The 16,897-nt window shown below is 41.8% G+C and overlaps 1 protein-coding gene across 1 annotated transcript; it reads right to left on the bottom strand.

The window, feature by feature from the left end:
• Window positions 1–4,214: 4,214 nt before the first annotated feature.
• SERPINA7 (serpin family A member 7) lies at window positions 4,215–8,044 on the bottom strand. Its single transcript, XM_035006196.1, has 5 exons — window positions 7,984–8,044; window positions 7,224–7,859; window positions 5,894–6,167; window positions 5,026–5,155; window positions 4,215–4,491 (listed from the first exon to the last, which is right to left on the bottom strand). Exons 2-5 carry the CDS (start codon window positions 7,840–7,842, stop codon window positions 4,288–4,290), a joined length of 1,227 nt encoding a protein of 408 aa, XP_034862087.1. The 5' UTR covers window positions 7,843–7,859; window positions 7,984–8,044; the 3' UTR covers window positions 4,215–4,287.
• Between the last annotated feature and the right edge of the window lie 8,853 nt (window positions 8,045–16,897).

Raw genomic sequence — 16,897 nt, 5'->3', positions numbered from 1 at the left:
GTGCACAGGGGGAATTAACCTTGGTCATCAGGAGGAAGAAATGTCACTATATGATGGAGGCAAGCTAAATATGCTTGGCTCCCAAGCAATCTACATAGGGGTCTCTTGGTACTCTTCTGCCCAATTTTGGTAGGAAATGGACATTAGCAATAACTTTGGCCAGAGAAGAGCATGGTAACCAGGCTTTGTCAAGGCTGAGGGTCTCAGTCTACACAGACCAGGTGAGAGGAAGGGGAATCTAGAATGGATAGCAGGGAACACTGGAGGATCTTCTTTCTGGACTTAAAGGAAAAAGTAGATTTTAGCAGCATAAGGAGTAGATATTATTGGACATGGAGGTGCACCATACAAATTTCTTTTCAAGAAAGGACTTATTCCAGATTCTAGGGGTCTTATCAGTAGAAAGTCTTCATCTTTTAGTCCCTTCAAAGACAGCCTCAGTTGCAGAAAGACATCTGGCCCATATCCAATGACTGATTGAGGTGGGTGTGTAAAGGCCCAACCATTACATCAATCCCAAGTATACTCTCTAATAAACATTCTGTACTATAAACTCTGTTTCAGAGTCTGCTTCCCAGAGAATATAACCTGCAACATCCCCACTACTGCTATCAATTTCTGTATTACTTGGGATAAGGCTAGTGTTATGGACTGAATGCGTGTGCCCCCTCCCAATTCATATGCTGCAACCCTAAACACCAGTGTGGCTATATTTGGAATGAGGAAATAATTAAGGTTAAACAAGGTCATAAGCGTGAGGCCCTAATCTGGTAAGATTCATATCCTTGCAAAAAGAGATACCTGAGAGCTTACTCTTTCTCTCTTTCTGTCTCTCTCTCTGTCTCTCTCTCTCTCTCTCTCTCTCTACACACACACACACACACGCATGCACACACACGAGGAAAGGGCATGTGAGGGCATAGCATGGAGGTTGCAACCAGGAAGAGAACTCACATCAGAAATGAAATTTGCCAGGGTCTTGATCATAGACTTCTAGCCTCCAAAATTGTAAAAAAATAAATTTCTCTCTTTTAAGCCAATCAGTTTGTGGAGTTTTGTTATGGCAGCCTGATCAAACTAATAGTCAGGCTGCTTAGTAAATGGACTCAGCAATAAATCAGATTCTTGAAGAAGATAGAAGTTTATTTCTCCTCACCCAATCATCTGGAATAAACATCTTAGGTCAGTGGGCAGTTCTCCTTCATGAAAGTATTTAGATATCAAGGTCTCTTCCATCCCATTTTTCGGCCAAGGCAGGTATTTTAACCTACAGTCCATAGAACCTTCAAGGAAGTCTGAATATCTATAAATCCTTAGAGGATCAATAAATTTGTTTATGAAACCTTCATCTTGGGACACCTGGGTGGCTCAGTCAGTTAAGTGTCTACCTTCGGTCAGGTCATGATCTTGAGGTCCTGGGATCGAGTCCCACATTGGGCTCCTTGCTTAGCAGGGAGCCTGCTTCTCCCTCTGCCTGCTGCTCCCCCTGCTTGTGCTTTCTGTCTCTCTCTCACACACAAAAATAAATAAATTCTTTAAGAAAAAAGAAAAGAAAAACTTCATCTCAATTTTACCAACTTCTAACCATAATCTAGCATTTTATTCATTTATGAATGTGGGCCACAAGCCAAAGTAGTGGCAGCTGTACCTGTAATTCTGTCACATGTAAAATTCACATAATTTCAAAGTATATTAGTGTTTAAGATATCTTGAAATATCTTGAATATTATTTTGGAAGTAATGTATTTATTACAACTGTCACAAGATCTTATTAATATGTTGTGGAAACACACATATTATATCTGTAATATTAATTGTATTATTTTAAAATGTATTTATTTCAATATTACTGATGGCCTTTGTAATCCTAAATTTTTTTGGCATTTAAAATATTATTCCAAAAAGAGGCACATATATTACACTAGACTGCCAAAGAACTCTTCACCTGCTTGGTGGCCAAATTGAATCATAAGTCCACAATCCAGATCAAAGGAGATAGAACATGAAGGAGGTACCCAACTGTTGTAATGTCCTAGTCAGTAAATGTCACACATCACTTACACTCATGTTCCATCAGTGAGGACTTAGCTTTATGGCTACACCTAGCTGCAAGGGTGGCTAGGAAATATAGTATATCAGGGAAGTCATGTGATTCTATCATAATAGAAAATGGTAAATAAAGTTGGTAAATTCCATACAATCCATAACATTACCTTCTTGTACTTCATTCTTCAATAAGTTTTCTTCTTTTGTTTTAAAACTTTATCCATAGATTCTGTTAGTTTTTCTGTGTAGACAGGTTTGTTTTCTCCTTTCTATCTCATCCTTTGTAATCTTTATTTCTTTTTCTTGTCTTGTTGCATTGACTAAGACCTCCAGAAAAATTATAAATAGAAGCAATACTATAGAGAATTCTTGTCTTGATTCCAGTTTAGTAGAAATTCTGCTAAGAACTTTAACTATTAAGTGAGATATTTCCTACAGGTATTTTATGGATAACCTTTATGAGGTTGAAGAATTTATCTTCTATTCCTAGTTTGCTATAGAGAGCTGAGATTTATTAAGTGAAGAGTGGTAGTCCTTCATGAAATGGTAGGCCACAGGAATGAATGATTTGAATGGGGTTTAGTTTCTAATGAGATACATAAATTACTTGAAGGATGGTGTCTTGGTAATTCCTGACTTCCCTCGATATTTCTTTCTCCCAGAGTAACCTCTGATTAAACACATTTTGGAAAATTTAAGAAGGGGCTGGTATGGCATTTACTCTGGCCTCTAGAGGTAGGGCCTGAACTAGGGAACATGAATCTGCAAACCAAGAGACCCACACTACAACCTTGGTTCTGATCCAGGTCACTGTCTCATGCTGACCAACAGGAATAACAACTAATATTTACAAGAATTTTTATCAGGTGCCTGGCTCTGTGATGAGCACATTACATATGTTGCTGCATGGAATGTTCACAAAATCCTGACATGGATATTATGTGTTTCCATTTTACAGATGAGGAAAATAAGGTGTAGGGTTTAAGTATCTTTTCCAAGATTACAGAACAGTATAAGTAGCAGAGCCAGTTGCTGTGTAATTTCAGTGAAACTAAACTCCATGTTAGCAATAAGTTTTCTGTACCACAAGTTGCTTTCCCTCTCTGGGCTTTCAATTGCTTATCCACAAAAATCAATATGTAAGCTATACCAGGAGTAAGCAAATCTCCATGCAAATGGGTCTAATAAGAAAACACTAGAATGTTTGTGGGCTACATGCTTTTCTAAACATAATTATTTTGGCCTGGAAGCACAGTATCTGCAAAAGCACTTGTGCATTTGTTATTATTTCTCTGCTGCTGAAGAGTTTCACCTTAGGGCTAGAATTTCAGACACTACATCATTAACACTAACTGTGCCATTTATGCATACTGAATTCTAATACTGGGGCTTTGAATACATATTGTCTAAGATGAAATCTAGTTTGGTGAGGAGGGGTGAGATGGCCTACACAGGTAAGGGGAAGAATCTGGGGATAGGGAAGTATCAAATTTCAGTAAGAATCAAGACAAAAAGAAAGACTAACCAGGAGATTTGCACTTGAGCAAGTGAGACAGGGATGCAGTATTTGGAAAGGAGTCTGATTAGGATACAGAAGATGAAGGCTATGAGCTATGGTATGAATGAATGACTTTCTTTTTCCAATCCAAGTTTATAAATTAACAAAAAGGAAACACTTGGGGGGGAGGTGGGTTTGTACAGGGAAATTTATCTGTCTCTTTTTCTCTTTTGTCCCATACTTGTTAGGTCAAAAATGTCAGATCCCTAGCAGGAGCTGTCAGTCTGTTACTCAGCCCTGGAGTGGAAGCACCATTTTACAACCCAACAATGGCAGTTCTAGCAAGAATCATTATTAGAATCTTGTTAGAATAATGGGGTATGAGGGTCTGCCTGAATTTGAACTATTCTTTAGAGGGCAGAAGAGGATGCACTTGCCAGCTCAGTCAAATTCCTTGGAGCTAACTAACTTGTGGGGTTGTGGAGGGCAGGCATTTTGACAAAGAGGAATGCACTGACATGGTATCTTTTTGTGCTTTGGGTAATGAGTCATTCATTGACTATCTGAATATTTGGTTATAGGAGTGACCTCTTTCACACCCAATGCAGTTGGGATAGGGTCCAATCTTCATCCCTGCATAAAGGAAAGCACGTCCAAGCCCGTATTGATCACATCAAGCCATACTATTTATTTATTTCTTATTGCAACAAGCACATGCAATTACCCAACAGCTTATTTCCCAATTATACTTCCATTGGGTCCACAACTTTCCCTAGAAAGAGAATGCTCTTGGTGCTTTTCTCCAAAATCAACAGCAGAAAGGATCTATCAAATTGGATGATAGGGTGAAGGAGAGTTATCTCAGGCTGAACCAGGAATCTGACTTCAGGGACAACTACAGCTTCAGTTCCCCTTTCACCAATGTGCAGCACAGCCTTGTGGGCAGCCTGTGAGGAGGGGAAGAACAAACACTGCTGATCCCAAGTAACAGAAAAAGTCTTTGGAACAGTTTGGAAGCAGGAAAGGAAAAGGAAAGACAGGGCTACCCCTTTATCACACTGTTGATGGTGCTTGAATATGAAGGCTACTTGGCTAAGTGTAGTCACTCAGTATGGTGATTTTAGAGCTAGCTGTCAGGGAGCCACCAATTTTTCCATGGCTTTCTGCCTCTAGAAATCACATTTTATGCTTTTCTCTTCCCCCACCACCTCCTCCAGAGCTCTATCTCACCAGAATTAATTCTCATCATTAAGGTCTTCTATCAGAATTGTTTTAGGACATGAAGGTAAGGATGGAATTAACTGTCACAGTGACTTGTTGGGGGTAATGAGAATGACTGTAGAGTCAATCTGGCATAGGAAGAGTCATTCTGCCTCTCTGGGTTTCAGAATCTTCATTAATTAAATGAGAGAATTGAATGAACTGACTCTTAATGGCCTTTCCAGTTCATACATTCGAGGAACTCCAATCTATCAACTTACATTGGAAAATTTAAGACCAAGAAAATTGGCATTATCAGCAAAGGCATCCTGAATGCCCATATTCAGAAAGATGGCTCCAAGGTCATATGTGGCAGAAATGGAAAACTTTGGAACAAACAAGTCAATCCACCTGTAGAGGAAAGGGAGAGGTAACACATGGTTATCAGCACACCAAGCTCATGATTCCTTTCCTGTTTGTCACCATTGTATTATATAAGGCTCTGCTTCTCCCCTAGTTTTTGTCAACAATTGCTATTCAGGTCAACACATGGTGTCAGCACCTCAGAATTTATCCTGAAATAAATGAACTCTATTTCCACCAATATTGGACTATAGCACTGGAAGTAGGGAGCTGTGTCTCATTTATAGTAAAAAAAGAAACATCTCTGGGGTGTTGGCCAAGGTTGGGGAGTCAACAACATGAATGTCAGTTGGTAGCACCTGGAAATGTCCATGGTTTTCCATTTAACACTCCCAGCCAATATGGCTGCTCATCTACTTCTTAATGTCAAAATCCTACCAACCCCTAAGCTCAAACTGGCTTCTAGGAAGACATCAATTTAGTAGCTGACTGGCTTTGGAGAGTTCATTTTCTCTTTCTAGCCCTGACTCTTCACTTGAAAAAATCCCTATGTTACTATCTTCTTTGCAGGTTTGTTGATGTGCTTAAATGAAATGAAGTAGTGAAGTATGTAAAGTGCTTGGCAAAGGGACTGACACAGAGTATGATCTAGGTATACTTTAGTAGTCATCACACAGCTATTAAGTGGTTTGGGGTAATTCTCCCGCCTCTGAGTTTCTGCTGGACTCTGTCTCACCTGTAATATCATGCCCACCCTCTACTTCTCACACCATCTAAGATGTTTACCCCTTCTGCAGTAAGCGGTTCCACTTCTTCAGTGTTTTAGATGACATGGACCCTTCCACCCACTCCATCTGACCCTCTTTGGGAAGGACAAAGAGTGCCAGAGCATTCTTGCTGTAGTCCATTTGAAGCACTGTGCAGTTCAGCTCCGTATCCACCAGGTGATAGTATTGTTCCATCTGGTGCATCATGGGCACTTGCACTGTTGTGGTTTTGTCCACTGAGAAGCTGGAACCCTTTTCTGTCTTGAATGGATCAAAAGGATTTGCCCACTGGGCTTAAAATACAGAGAGAAAAGAGTTCTTTTTTTTTTAAACCAGTATTAATGCTAGTGTGACTTTTTCCATCAGTTATCTCATTTGGTAATTAAGACCACCACAGAGGTAGATACCTACTGTCAACCAGTTTTACAAGTGAGTGAGGACCAGGGAGAGAAAGACTTTACATGGTCTCCCAGCTAGCCCATGGCAGAGCCAGGAGTCACACTCAGGACTGTTGGACTCCATGCTCAACAGCTGTTCCGTCCATGTCCAAAATCACTATACTTACACTAAACCCATCAGAGCCACAGTTTCTTCTTCCCTAAAAAGGTATAAGCACACCCAACACACAGAGTGAAATGAGACAACAGATCTGTTCTGCCGTTTTATCCGTCTACAAGTGTGTGGTTTGTGGCCAAGAATTGTTCACTCCTCCACCAAACATGGCTGACATGTGCTGTAGAACCAGGAGAAATCATTTGAGCACAACACCTTCAGAAAAGAGTCACATGTTTCTTGTTGTTACAAGCATGAGCTTTAGAATCAGACAAACCTTGGTGGGAATACCAGCTCTGAAACTCATTAGCTGTGAACTTGGGCCCTTATGAGGATTAGATGAGACAATGTGTGCAAACCACACATGTAGCATGGTGCTTAGCACATAGTGGGTGCATTGTACATGATAGAAATATTTATATAACATGCCCAAGAATGCACAGCAAGTGAGGGTCATAGTAGGGTTTAAACCCAAGTCTATTTACCTTCCAAGCACAAGCTCGTCCAACCAAATCTTTTAGAAACCATGATTCTCTAGCTACATGTGAGCAGGATGTTCATACTATTGTCACTCACCTCTCTGAGAGTGCCCTCTCTAGAAATTTCCTGGGTTCATCCACAGAGCTATGTGTCCCTCCTGGAAGATCCAAAACTACACACAGCAATGAACTGTGGATCAGGTCACTGTGGTATGAGGGACACCTACTGATGCCAGTGAGAAGAGACTATGAGCTCCCCAGAGAACCCCACCAAATTATGGGAACACTGACCTAGGAATGCATATCTTAGAGCCTTACCTTTAAAGTGAATATAGTTCACCAGGACCATGATGGTGTTTGGTTTGAGGTCTTGAATGAGGCCTACAACTTTCCCTTTGGTTTGCTTCTCCACATGACTGTTGATCTCCTGCTGGGCTGCAGAAACATTGGAGAAGTCGGTAGAAAATACCTCAGTTGCATAGAGGCTCTTGACATCATGTAAGAACTGTGCCAGTGGTTTCAGCTGCTTCCCAATGAAGAAGGTATTTCCCATTTGTAATTCTAACTCTTTCTTTGGAAAATTCAGTGAACAGATCAGGTGCTGGAAGCCCTGCTGGATCTCTGCCATCGGGGTGTCTGTAAGGTTAGACCCCAAGCTTTCCAGTATTTGAGTTTGGGTGCTGTAGTAAGCCCCAAAAGAGAGCATGGCCAAAGCTGCAGAAATGCTCACAGGGGAAAAGAAGATGTTCTGATCTGGGGTCTCCATAGTGAACCTCCAGTACAGGTTAAATGCAAAGTCAGCATTGATGGATGACATCTTATAGAAGGTGGCATTTTGTTGGGAGGAACTGCAGGTGGTTACTTTGCCTTCAGATCTGTTAGGTGGTGCACAATGAAGTTCAAGTACCAAGAGAACCAGATAGAGGAACACTGGCATTTTGGAAGGAAGATAATCTATAAGAGATAAGGTGAGAGAACCATTGGGGGTTCTTAGCTGGAAGAAAAGCCTTAGCCAGAAACATAATAATTGTCCATCATGATTAGTAAAACAATAGAAAATATTTAATGGTGTGCTCACCAGGGGCTGTGTGGAGGCCTCTCTCCTCTGAACAACTGAAGACACATCTAATAGGGACAGAGAGTAGGAAAGGTGGCTTGCTGGGGCCATCAGTGGCATGGACTGTCTTTCAAATGTACTAGCAACATATGAAAACTCTGTGAGGAAATTACATTTATGAAAAATTATTTTTTATTTCAACCAGAGGCAGCCTTTTAGAGAGGGAGGTATCCTTTGATAAAACTAGAACTCCCTCTGCTTATGTTAATTTTTGTAAATTAGAATTTTGGATTTTTTTTAATTTAGCATTTTTCTTAAAATAAAATCTTCAAGAGATTAGATGAGAGAATATCTGTACATTCCTTTGGATAACAGACAAAGGAGAATAACTCTCAAACAATATTTTGGTTGGAATGGAAGGTTTAAGGAGCCATGTACAAGATAATGAGCTGAAATTAAAACATCAATGCAATGCACAGAAGCCAAAGAAATATTTCCAAACAACAGAAAGATGAAAGTGGAACTTTTTTGCAGTTTAGATCCCTCTCACCACCAGTATTATCTAAAGAGTTATTTCTAAATTACAAGACATCTTAACACTATTATTCTTACACTTACTCATGTTATTTTTTTATTATTAGAATAGAAGCCAAAAAATATGGTGTAGTATTCTCTGAGCCTGGAAAGGTACAAGGCAGTGGAGTAAAGACTTTGGCTGTGGAATCCAGTGACCATGGACATGAGTGATCAGAAGGAAAAGATCCATAGAGTCAGGACAGGAGTTCTTACTCAGTCCTCCATCCTTTTCCTGAGTGATCTCATCCACTCCTAGGGACTCATCTGCCACCACCCAAAACTACATACACTAGTACAGATGACTATCCTGTGTTACCAGATATTTGTCCAACTGCCTACTGGATATAGCCACCAGAATGTTCCACACATACTTCAGTTTCAATTTGGAAATCTCAAAGTTTCCAAAGGTAAATATAACATCTCCCTAGCTCTCAAGCCTGCTCCTTTATCTTCATTCTATATCACTATCTACTGAGACTCCCATGCCAGAAACCTCAGAGTCATCCTAGGGTCTTCCTTCATTCTTAGTACCTACATCTATTGAGTCATGATGCCTTCTGAGTACTACCTACTAAGTGTCTCTAAAAACATCTCCTTTCTCCTGCCACTGCCTCAGCTCATGGCCTGAACTACTTCACCAGCTCCTAGCAGGTCATGCTATCTCCAGTTTCTCCCACTCCAACACCCTGCTTCTATGCCTCTATCTAATCTCTACATGTCATCAGAATCCTCTCTCTGTAAAAGTTGCAGAAGCTGGTAAGAGGTCAATTATCAGATGACCACACTTAGACCTTGGCCTCTGGAGCTAGGAATTTGGAGCACATAGTTATCTGGGATTCTGACTTGCTGATAAAGACGTCCAAAGTTCCCAAAGAGGGAGAAAAAAAGTACTTACAGCACATGTCCAAGAAGCTACTTGCATCTCTCAGAAAGCAAAATCTTTCCATCTTTATAACATGCCCTGTATTGCAAAAGTAGAGCACTCTTAGTTATACATTAACCCTGGAATTAACCCTGGGATGATATTTTCAAAGCTGATGCACAAAACCAAGGCCAAAAGGAACAAAGTGAAAAATGATAAAGATGGAACTTTGAATGATTGCTTTAGCTGCCAAATCCTTCATCTATAACAAAAGAGAAAGATAATTATCAGAGCTGGCAGGTCCAGATTCATGCTAGGAAATGTGTCTGTTCAGCAGGCAGGATGAAGACCATGGGCAAAACTGGCAAGAGGCAGAAGGAGGATCAAGACCGTTTTATGCATCAGGGCCAAACAGTGTTGGGATTGGCAATCTTTTAAGGGAAAGTGCATAAAGGCAGAGGCTGGATGAGCCTCTCTAACAGGTGCTATAGAAATTATTTATGCATTGGCTTGAAGGAGATGATGTCAAACGTACCTTCCAACTCTAGACTTCTGATGCTGCACACATCTATGTCTGCTCAGGGAAACCAGTCCTATCCTCTGGTCACTAAAATTCCCTGTACCATATCCTGGGTCACAGAAATAAAAGAGGATGCAGAAGGAGCCAAGGAGAGTGGAATCAAAGACTTCACTGTCCAGTATTAACTGTGTACTGAACTGTGTGCTGCAAAGAAGCAGTGGGAGCAAAAAGCACTAGACTCAGTCAGAAGACCTGAGTTCCATCTTGCCTCTGCCAGTTTCTAGGTCTGGTGGTGGTAGTAGTAGTAGTAGGAGGAGGAGGAGGAGGAGGAGGAGGAGGAGGAGGAGGAGGGGGAGGAGGAGTAACAACAACTCTTATTTATTGAGTATTTACCATATGCAGGGCATGATGCGAAGCATCTAATTCCAGACACTGTTTCAGGACTATATTAAGGATGTGTACATGCTAAGTGAAAGCTGGGCGTTAGGGGAATAGAGACTAATTTGAAATAAGCCTAGATCACAGTCTATGGGAGGATGTGGAATCCACATTAAACAGTGCATACTTTACATTGAGGGCATTAAAAAGCCACTGGGGCATTTTAACAAGACAGCGACTAGATAGAGGATGATTTTGCTGTAACATTGTTTCTTCTCAAACGTAAACAGAGTTCCTACTATGTGAAAAGTACCATACTCAGCACTGGGGTTTCAGAGGTAAATGTTAAATATCAGCACTGAACCCAAAGGATCTTTCTAACTACCCATCTGAAAAGGAAAGGGCACACCTTACATATGGGATGTCCACAGGTTCATGTGTTCCACACCAAGACAGTGGAAAGCTCAGATCTCTGGACACTGAAGTCAGTCCATGATCACTTCTGGTATAAACACATAGTATGCTCTCTCAACTATAGCCAGTCACTACAAAAGAAACAGTAAAAGACTATCCAGAAAGAAAACTTCTAAATCTGTGCCCTCTGGTGGTATAGTCAGACTATGGTAGAGCTTGTTTTCTGATGCATCTGATTCAGCTGAGCTTTGCTAGCTGGTAGTAATTACAGGATCTGTCTCTGATATATAAGAAGGGCAGCCCTGCCCTTGCAGACTCACCTGTTCTGTGCTCTAGAGTCCTATGCTTCTATCATGTCTTTGCTATGTAGTAAATGTAATTTTGGGCAAGTTTCTTAATGTCCCAGAACCTCAGTTTCTTCACCTCTATGGTGAAATGATAACAATCCCCACATCACGTGGTTATCAGCAGTACCAAGTGAAACGTAGAGGTGGTGTCTGGAAGCTCCTATACAGTGCCTGGCATATAACCAGGATTCAGCAACTATTAATTCTCTTCCTTTTCATCTACTGTTCTTGATTCTCTTCCCCCACCCAAAGTCTCCACAGCCCCCCTATACTCCACTCACCCCATTCCTAACTGCTGTTCAGTTCTGCTTTCTGGAAATACATTCTCCCTAAGGTGAAAGATCTTTTTTGAAATTTATATTTAAAACAATAATTTAAGTCTTGTGTAAAGCTGCTGAGGCTAGCACATTGAATATAGAATCTCTAGGAAGTGTAAGCATATCAATAAATTCAATCAGATCTAAAATTAAGTATCTCCCCCTTTGGATTAACACCATAACAATCCATTTTCACACAACTTGCTCAGAATTTTATTTTAGAAATTCCACAGTTCAAAGTTCCATAGTTTCAGAGTTCTTTTTTTAAGAGAGAGAGATAACACACACATGTGAGGTTTGGGGGGGTAATGGCAGAGGGATAGGGAGAAAGAGAATTCCACGCAGCCTCCAGTCCAGTGTGGAGCCCAATGTGAGGTTTGATCCAGTAGCCAGCTTACAGAAGCTACTGCCCCCCCTTGGCTTGATCTGTCAACCCTGAGGTCATGACCTGAGCTGAAATCAAGCATCGGATGCTCAACCTACTAAGCCACCCAGGCACCCCTAGTTTCACAGTTATTTTAATGTGTAAATATTTTTCTCTTACTTTTGAGTTGATATTTGATCCTACACCCCAGTTTGGAGGTAAATGGTGGTATCTTAATCTAGTTGTAAGTCTGGAGACATTAATGAGTGTGGGGTGGTGGCAGTAGGAAAATTGGCTTTTTCTTGCAAATTAAATTTTACAAGCAAAGAATGTACTGTGTATTTACACAAAAGAGAGCCACATTGGACAAAGAGAGGGACTGTTTCTGTAGTCAAGAGGGGCTCAATGGGTATTTTGAGCTTGAGGTATTAATTCTGTCAATTTTCCTACTCTTAAGTTCTTATTCTTTTTATTTCAGTGATTAACTGACAAATATGACCTGTCAACACTGGGAAATAATTTAATCTGTAATTTGGTAATCCACAAGATCAAGTGCTAATTTAGCCTTCTAGCTACATTAGATAAGACATTCTAGGTTGGCAGAATACGAGAATCCAAATTCACCTCATCCTATGGACATGCAAAGATAATAGATGAAAATGTTCCAAATCTGGGGGAAGGAAAGAGATACCCAATCAAGGAGGCACAGAGAGCTCCCAACCAAATCAACCAAAGGAGGTCCAGACCAAGATACACAGTAATTAAAATGACAATATTGTTAAAAGTACACACTATCCAAAACAAACTAAAAATTTAATGCAATTCCTATCAAAATATCAACAGCATTTTTCACAGAACTAGAACAAAAAATCCTAGAATTTATACAGAACCACAAAAGACCCTGAACACCCAAAGCAATCAGGAGAGAGAAAAACAAACCTGAAGGTATCACAATTCCAGATTTCAAGTTATACTCCAAAGATTTAGTAATCAAAACAGTATGGTACTGGCACAAAATAGACACATAGATCAATAGAACAGAAGAGAAACCCCAGAAATAACCCACACCTATATGGTTAATTAATCCTTGACAAAACAGGAAAGAATATCCAATGGGGAAAAGACAGTCTCTTCAATAAATGGTGTTGGAAAAACTGGACAGCTATATGCAAAAAAAAAAAAAAAAAAAAAAAATGAAGCTGGACCATTTTCTTATACCATACAGAAAAATAAATCCAAAATGGATAAAAGACCTAAATGTGAGACATGAAACCATAAAAATCTTAGAGGAGAATACATGCAGTAACCTCTTTGACATCAGTTGTAACCACTTCTTTCTAGATATGTCTCCTGAGGCAAGGGAAACAAAAGCAAAAATAAACTACTGGGACTACATCAAAATCAAAAGCTTTTGCACAACAAAGGGGACAATCAACAAAACTAAAAGGCAACCAGTGGAATGAGAGAAGATATTTGTTTTGGATGCTAACTCTGATAAAGGGTTATGATGTAACTAGGGTATCATTTCTCTAACTTGACAGATGATAAAATCGAGGCCTAGAAATGGCAAGGAACACAGCAAGGTCACATCAGGAAGACATTTATGAAACCAACATGAGACCTCAGACTGGGATTGTGACTCACTTTTATTGTCTTTATGAAGGAGTTGGATTAGAAGATTTCTACATTTCATTCCAAATTGAAACCAGTGATTTATGGCAATATTACACTCCCTTCCTTTGTAAGACCAGAGTAAAGTTAAAATCATTGATATCTGGTAGGAGTGATGAAGGGAATGTATCAATAATTATTTTCTAAAATGTGGTATTTTGAAAATAATTTACTATCCTTTTTTTGCAAAAAAATTTTTTTCCATTAAAAACATTTTATTTTTCAAAATAAGAATGAAACAGTGTTTTACTTCTCCATAATTTTAAGAATTATTTACATTTGAGGTTTTGGCTTAGTGGGGCTGAAAGCAACAGAAAGTCTGAGACTGTTTGCTCAGAAATCACCATAGGAAGACTGCCCTTTTCAATATCTGTCATGGTTACCTTTAGAGAAATAGCCCTTCTCTTTTTACTCATTCTTTAGAGGCTCAGTGTGAATTTGACAATGTTTATGGTGAATAATCCTTTTAATGTACTATTGGATCCTATTGGTTAGTATCTTGGTGAGAATTTCTGCATCCATGTTCATCAGGGATATTGTTCTGTATTTCTCCTTTTTGGTGGGGTCCTTGTCTGGTTTTGGGATTAAGGTAATGCTGGCCTCATAAAATGAGTTTAGAAGTTTTCCTTCCATTTCTGCTTTTTTGAATAGTTTTGGTAGAATAGGTATTAATTCTTCTTTAAATGTTTGGTAGAATTCCCCTGGGAAGCCATCTGGCCCTGGGCTCTTGTTTGTTGGGAGATTTTTGATTACTGCTTCAATTTCCTTGCTGGTTATGGGTCTGCTCAGGTTTTCTATTTCTTCATGTTTCAGTTTTGGTAGTTTATGTTTCTAGGAATGCATCCATTTCTTCCAGATTGCCTAATTTGTTGGCATATAGTTGCTCATAATATGTTCTTATAATTGTATTTCCTTGGTGTTGGTTGTGATCTCTCCTGTTTCATTCATGATTTTATTAATTTGGGCTCTTTCTCTTTTCTTTTTGAAAGTCTGGCCAGGGGTTTATCAATCTTACTAATTTGGGAGAGTGGTTGCCCGATCCTACGGCAGTTCACAGTTTATGGCAACACTGAGCTGAAAGCGCACTCCTGGGCTTACTGATTGCAGCCGGGTTCCCCACTCCAATGCTGGGGAGCTCTGCCATACTCAGGCACCCCTGTTCTTTCTGTGACCCCAGGGATCCTGAGACCACACTGTCCCACCTAGGATTCTGCCTCACTTCACCACCTGAGCATCTTTCAGGCAGAAATGTCCCTCACCAGAGCAGACTTCTAAAAGTTCTAATTTTGGGCTCCACTGCTATATCACTTTCCAGTAGCCAGCTTACAGAAGCTACTGCCACCCTTGGCTTTCTTCTGATCTATCCCCTCAGCTTCCCTTCTCCATGCCTCCTATCTTGCAAAAAAGTGGTCACTTTTCTATTTGTAGAATTGCAGCAAATCTTTTCTTAGATCTCCAGTTTAATTCACAGGTTCAGAAGGATATGATAACTATCAAGCTGAATTCAAGGGACCAGAAGAATCTAGGGTCCCCTACTCTTTCGCCATCTCCCCTCCTCTCTCCCAAGTAGTGTTAATGATGCCAAATCATCCAAATTCTCTATCCTTCTCTTATGGGAGGTTATTGCCATTATTGCTATTTGATTTATCCACTTAAAAAAAAAAATAACTGATTTCTATTGGTATGAGCCACCTAAGGAGGAAAACGGGAAACAAAGTACTCTCATATCTGGACACTGATTTGTCTCAAAGCTAGAATATAAGAGCGGGGACTTGTGTGGGATTAAAGAGTAACTCATAGAGTACTCTAGGGCCTAGAGGGAAGCTGAAGTCCACCATCACCCATTGGACCCCAAGCATGTCAATCATTGCTTCTCAACAAATGAGCTTTGAGCTCATGGTGGAGGAAGTGCCCCTTTGTTGACCATTCCAAGTTCCACCTTCCATCACCAGCCCAAATGATTCATTCCTGCCTTGTCCACTGCCACCTCAGGCACAGACTTGTTTGGCCACTCCTTGGGCTGGCCCTTTGCGCTTCCTGTCACGGGGCTTCCCCGGGCACCTTCACAGACTGTTGTACTCTTGGAAGCCATCTTCTGTGCCACCCTCACTGCCTCCCGACAGGCCTTGCGGCCAATAGCCTCCCCTCAGGGTCAGTCACTTCAACGGCCGCCATCTTCATGGCAGTCGTCGCTGCAGCCAGATGAAAGCTCCAGTTGAGGCACTGACTGGCGAGTCCCTCCTGCCATGTCTGCCATAGAGGAGCAAAGTCTGATCACAGGTGGCCAGAACCCCAGAACATTTGGGGTCCCGGTGTCCCCTTCAGAAGGGGTGGATGGAGTCGAGGAGGGCACAGCCTTCCTGGCTCCTGAAGGGATTTCTAGAGCCCTTCCTGAGGAGGAGGGTGGGCAGAAGACTTCCCAGGCCATGGAAAAGAGCTGGGATGTAAAGCTGCTAGAAGAGGAGGAGGACGGGGAAGAGGATGAGGAAGAGGAGGAAGAAGAGGAGCTCGAGTTCGGGGACGAGGAAGACTATGAGTACCAGTCTCCAGAGTTCGAGTTTGAGTTTGGGAACGAGGAGGAATCTGAGTATGAGTCGGAAGAAGAGGAGGAAAACGAGGAAGAGAATGAGGAGGAAGAGGAAGAGAGTGAAGAGGAGGAAGGCAATGGCCAAGAGCCCGCAGAAGTCCCAGAAGTCGCCGTGGCTGCTCCTCAGGCCCTCATGACGCGCTTTTGGTCCCTCTTCAGGGCTCTGGTCCATTCCTTTCTACACCGTATCCATGATGACGACCATGTCCTGGTCCGGCCCCACGCAGGCGGCGTGGTGGTCAGGCGCCACTCCCAGGAGCCCGAGGACCCTGGAGAGGGACCAGCGCCTCCAGAGGTGGAAGACCCAGCAGAAGGACCAGCACCCCAGGATCAGGAGCACCCGAGAGAGGAAGCAGCGGTCTGGGTGGGCGAGTACCAGGCAGAGGGCACCCCGCCCTGGGGGCCGCAGGAACCAACAGAGGAGGCTGCATCCCAAAAGGCAGAGGAACCGACAGCAGAGGCCCAGGTCAAAGAGGGTGAGGCCCTGGGCGATGCCTTCGAGTCCTGGGAGGCTGGGGCCTGTGCCCCGGACAAGGTCCAGCTTGGCGAGTGGCCATCAAGTCCTCAGGCCCTTGCAGCCCCTGTTGGGGCACCCAGCTCAAAGGCAGGCGGTGCTCAGCACTTGCCTTTAGCGGTTAAGCTGCGGGTCAAAGCTCTCAAAAACCTCCAGGCCCAATATGCACAAGTAGAGGCTCAATTCTACAGAGATTTTCACGATCTAGAGAAAAAGTATGCCACCTTCTACCAACCTCTGTTTGAGAAGAGATCTGCGATCGTCAATGCAACCCACGAGCCCACAGAAGGTGAATGTCGGTGGCAAGTAGGTGTCCAGGAAGGCGCGTGGGGGGAAATGGAAAGAGAGCCTGCGGGAAAAGGGCAAACAAACGGCATACCTCACT

Source organism: Mirounga leonina, unplaced genomic scaffold (assembly GCF_011800145.1).
Source record: "Mirounga leonina isolate KUSES-001 unplaced genomic scaffold, KU_Mleo_1.0 Mir_101222, whole genome shotgun sequence".
Taxonomy (NCBI): Eukaryota; Metazoa; Chordata; class Mammalia; order Carnivora; family Phocidae; genus Mirounga; species Mirounga leonina.
This window is presented reverse-complemented; position numbering and strand designations above follow the sequence as displayed.

What these genes read in the sequence shown, in the direction of transcription:
- SERPINA7 (XM_035006196.1), bottom strand. Translation starts at nt 7,842, where the DNA reads ATGCCAGTGTTCCTCTATCTGGTTCTCTTGGTACTTGAACTTCATTGT. An exon ending in GAACTATATTCACTTTAAAG is followed by an intron (nt 6,168 to 7,223) that starts GTAAGGCTCTAA and finishes CTGTATTTTAAG; the next exon opens with CCCAGTGGGCAAATCCTTTT. An exon ending in AACCGCTTACTGCAGAAGGG is followed by an intron (nt 5,156 to 5,893) that starts GTAAACATCTTA and finishes TTTCCTCTACAG; the next exon opens with GTGGATTGACTTGTTTGTTC.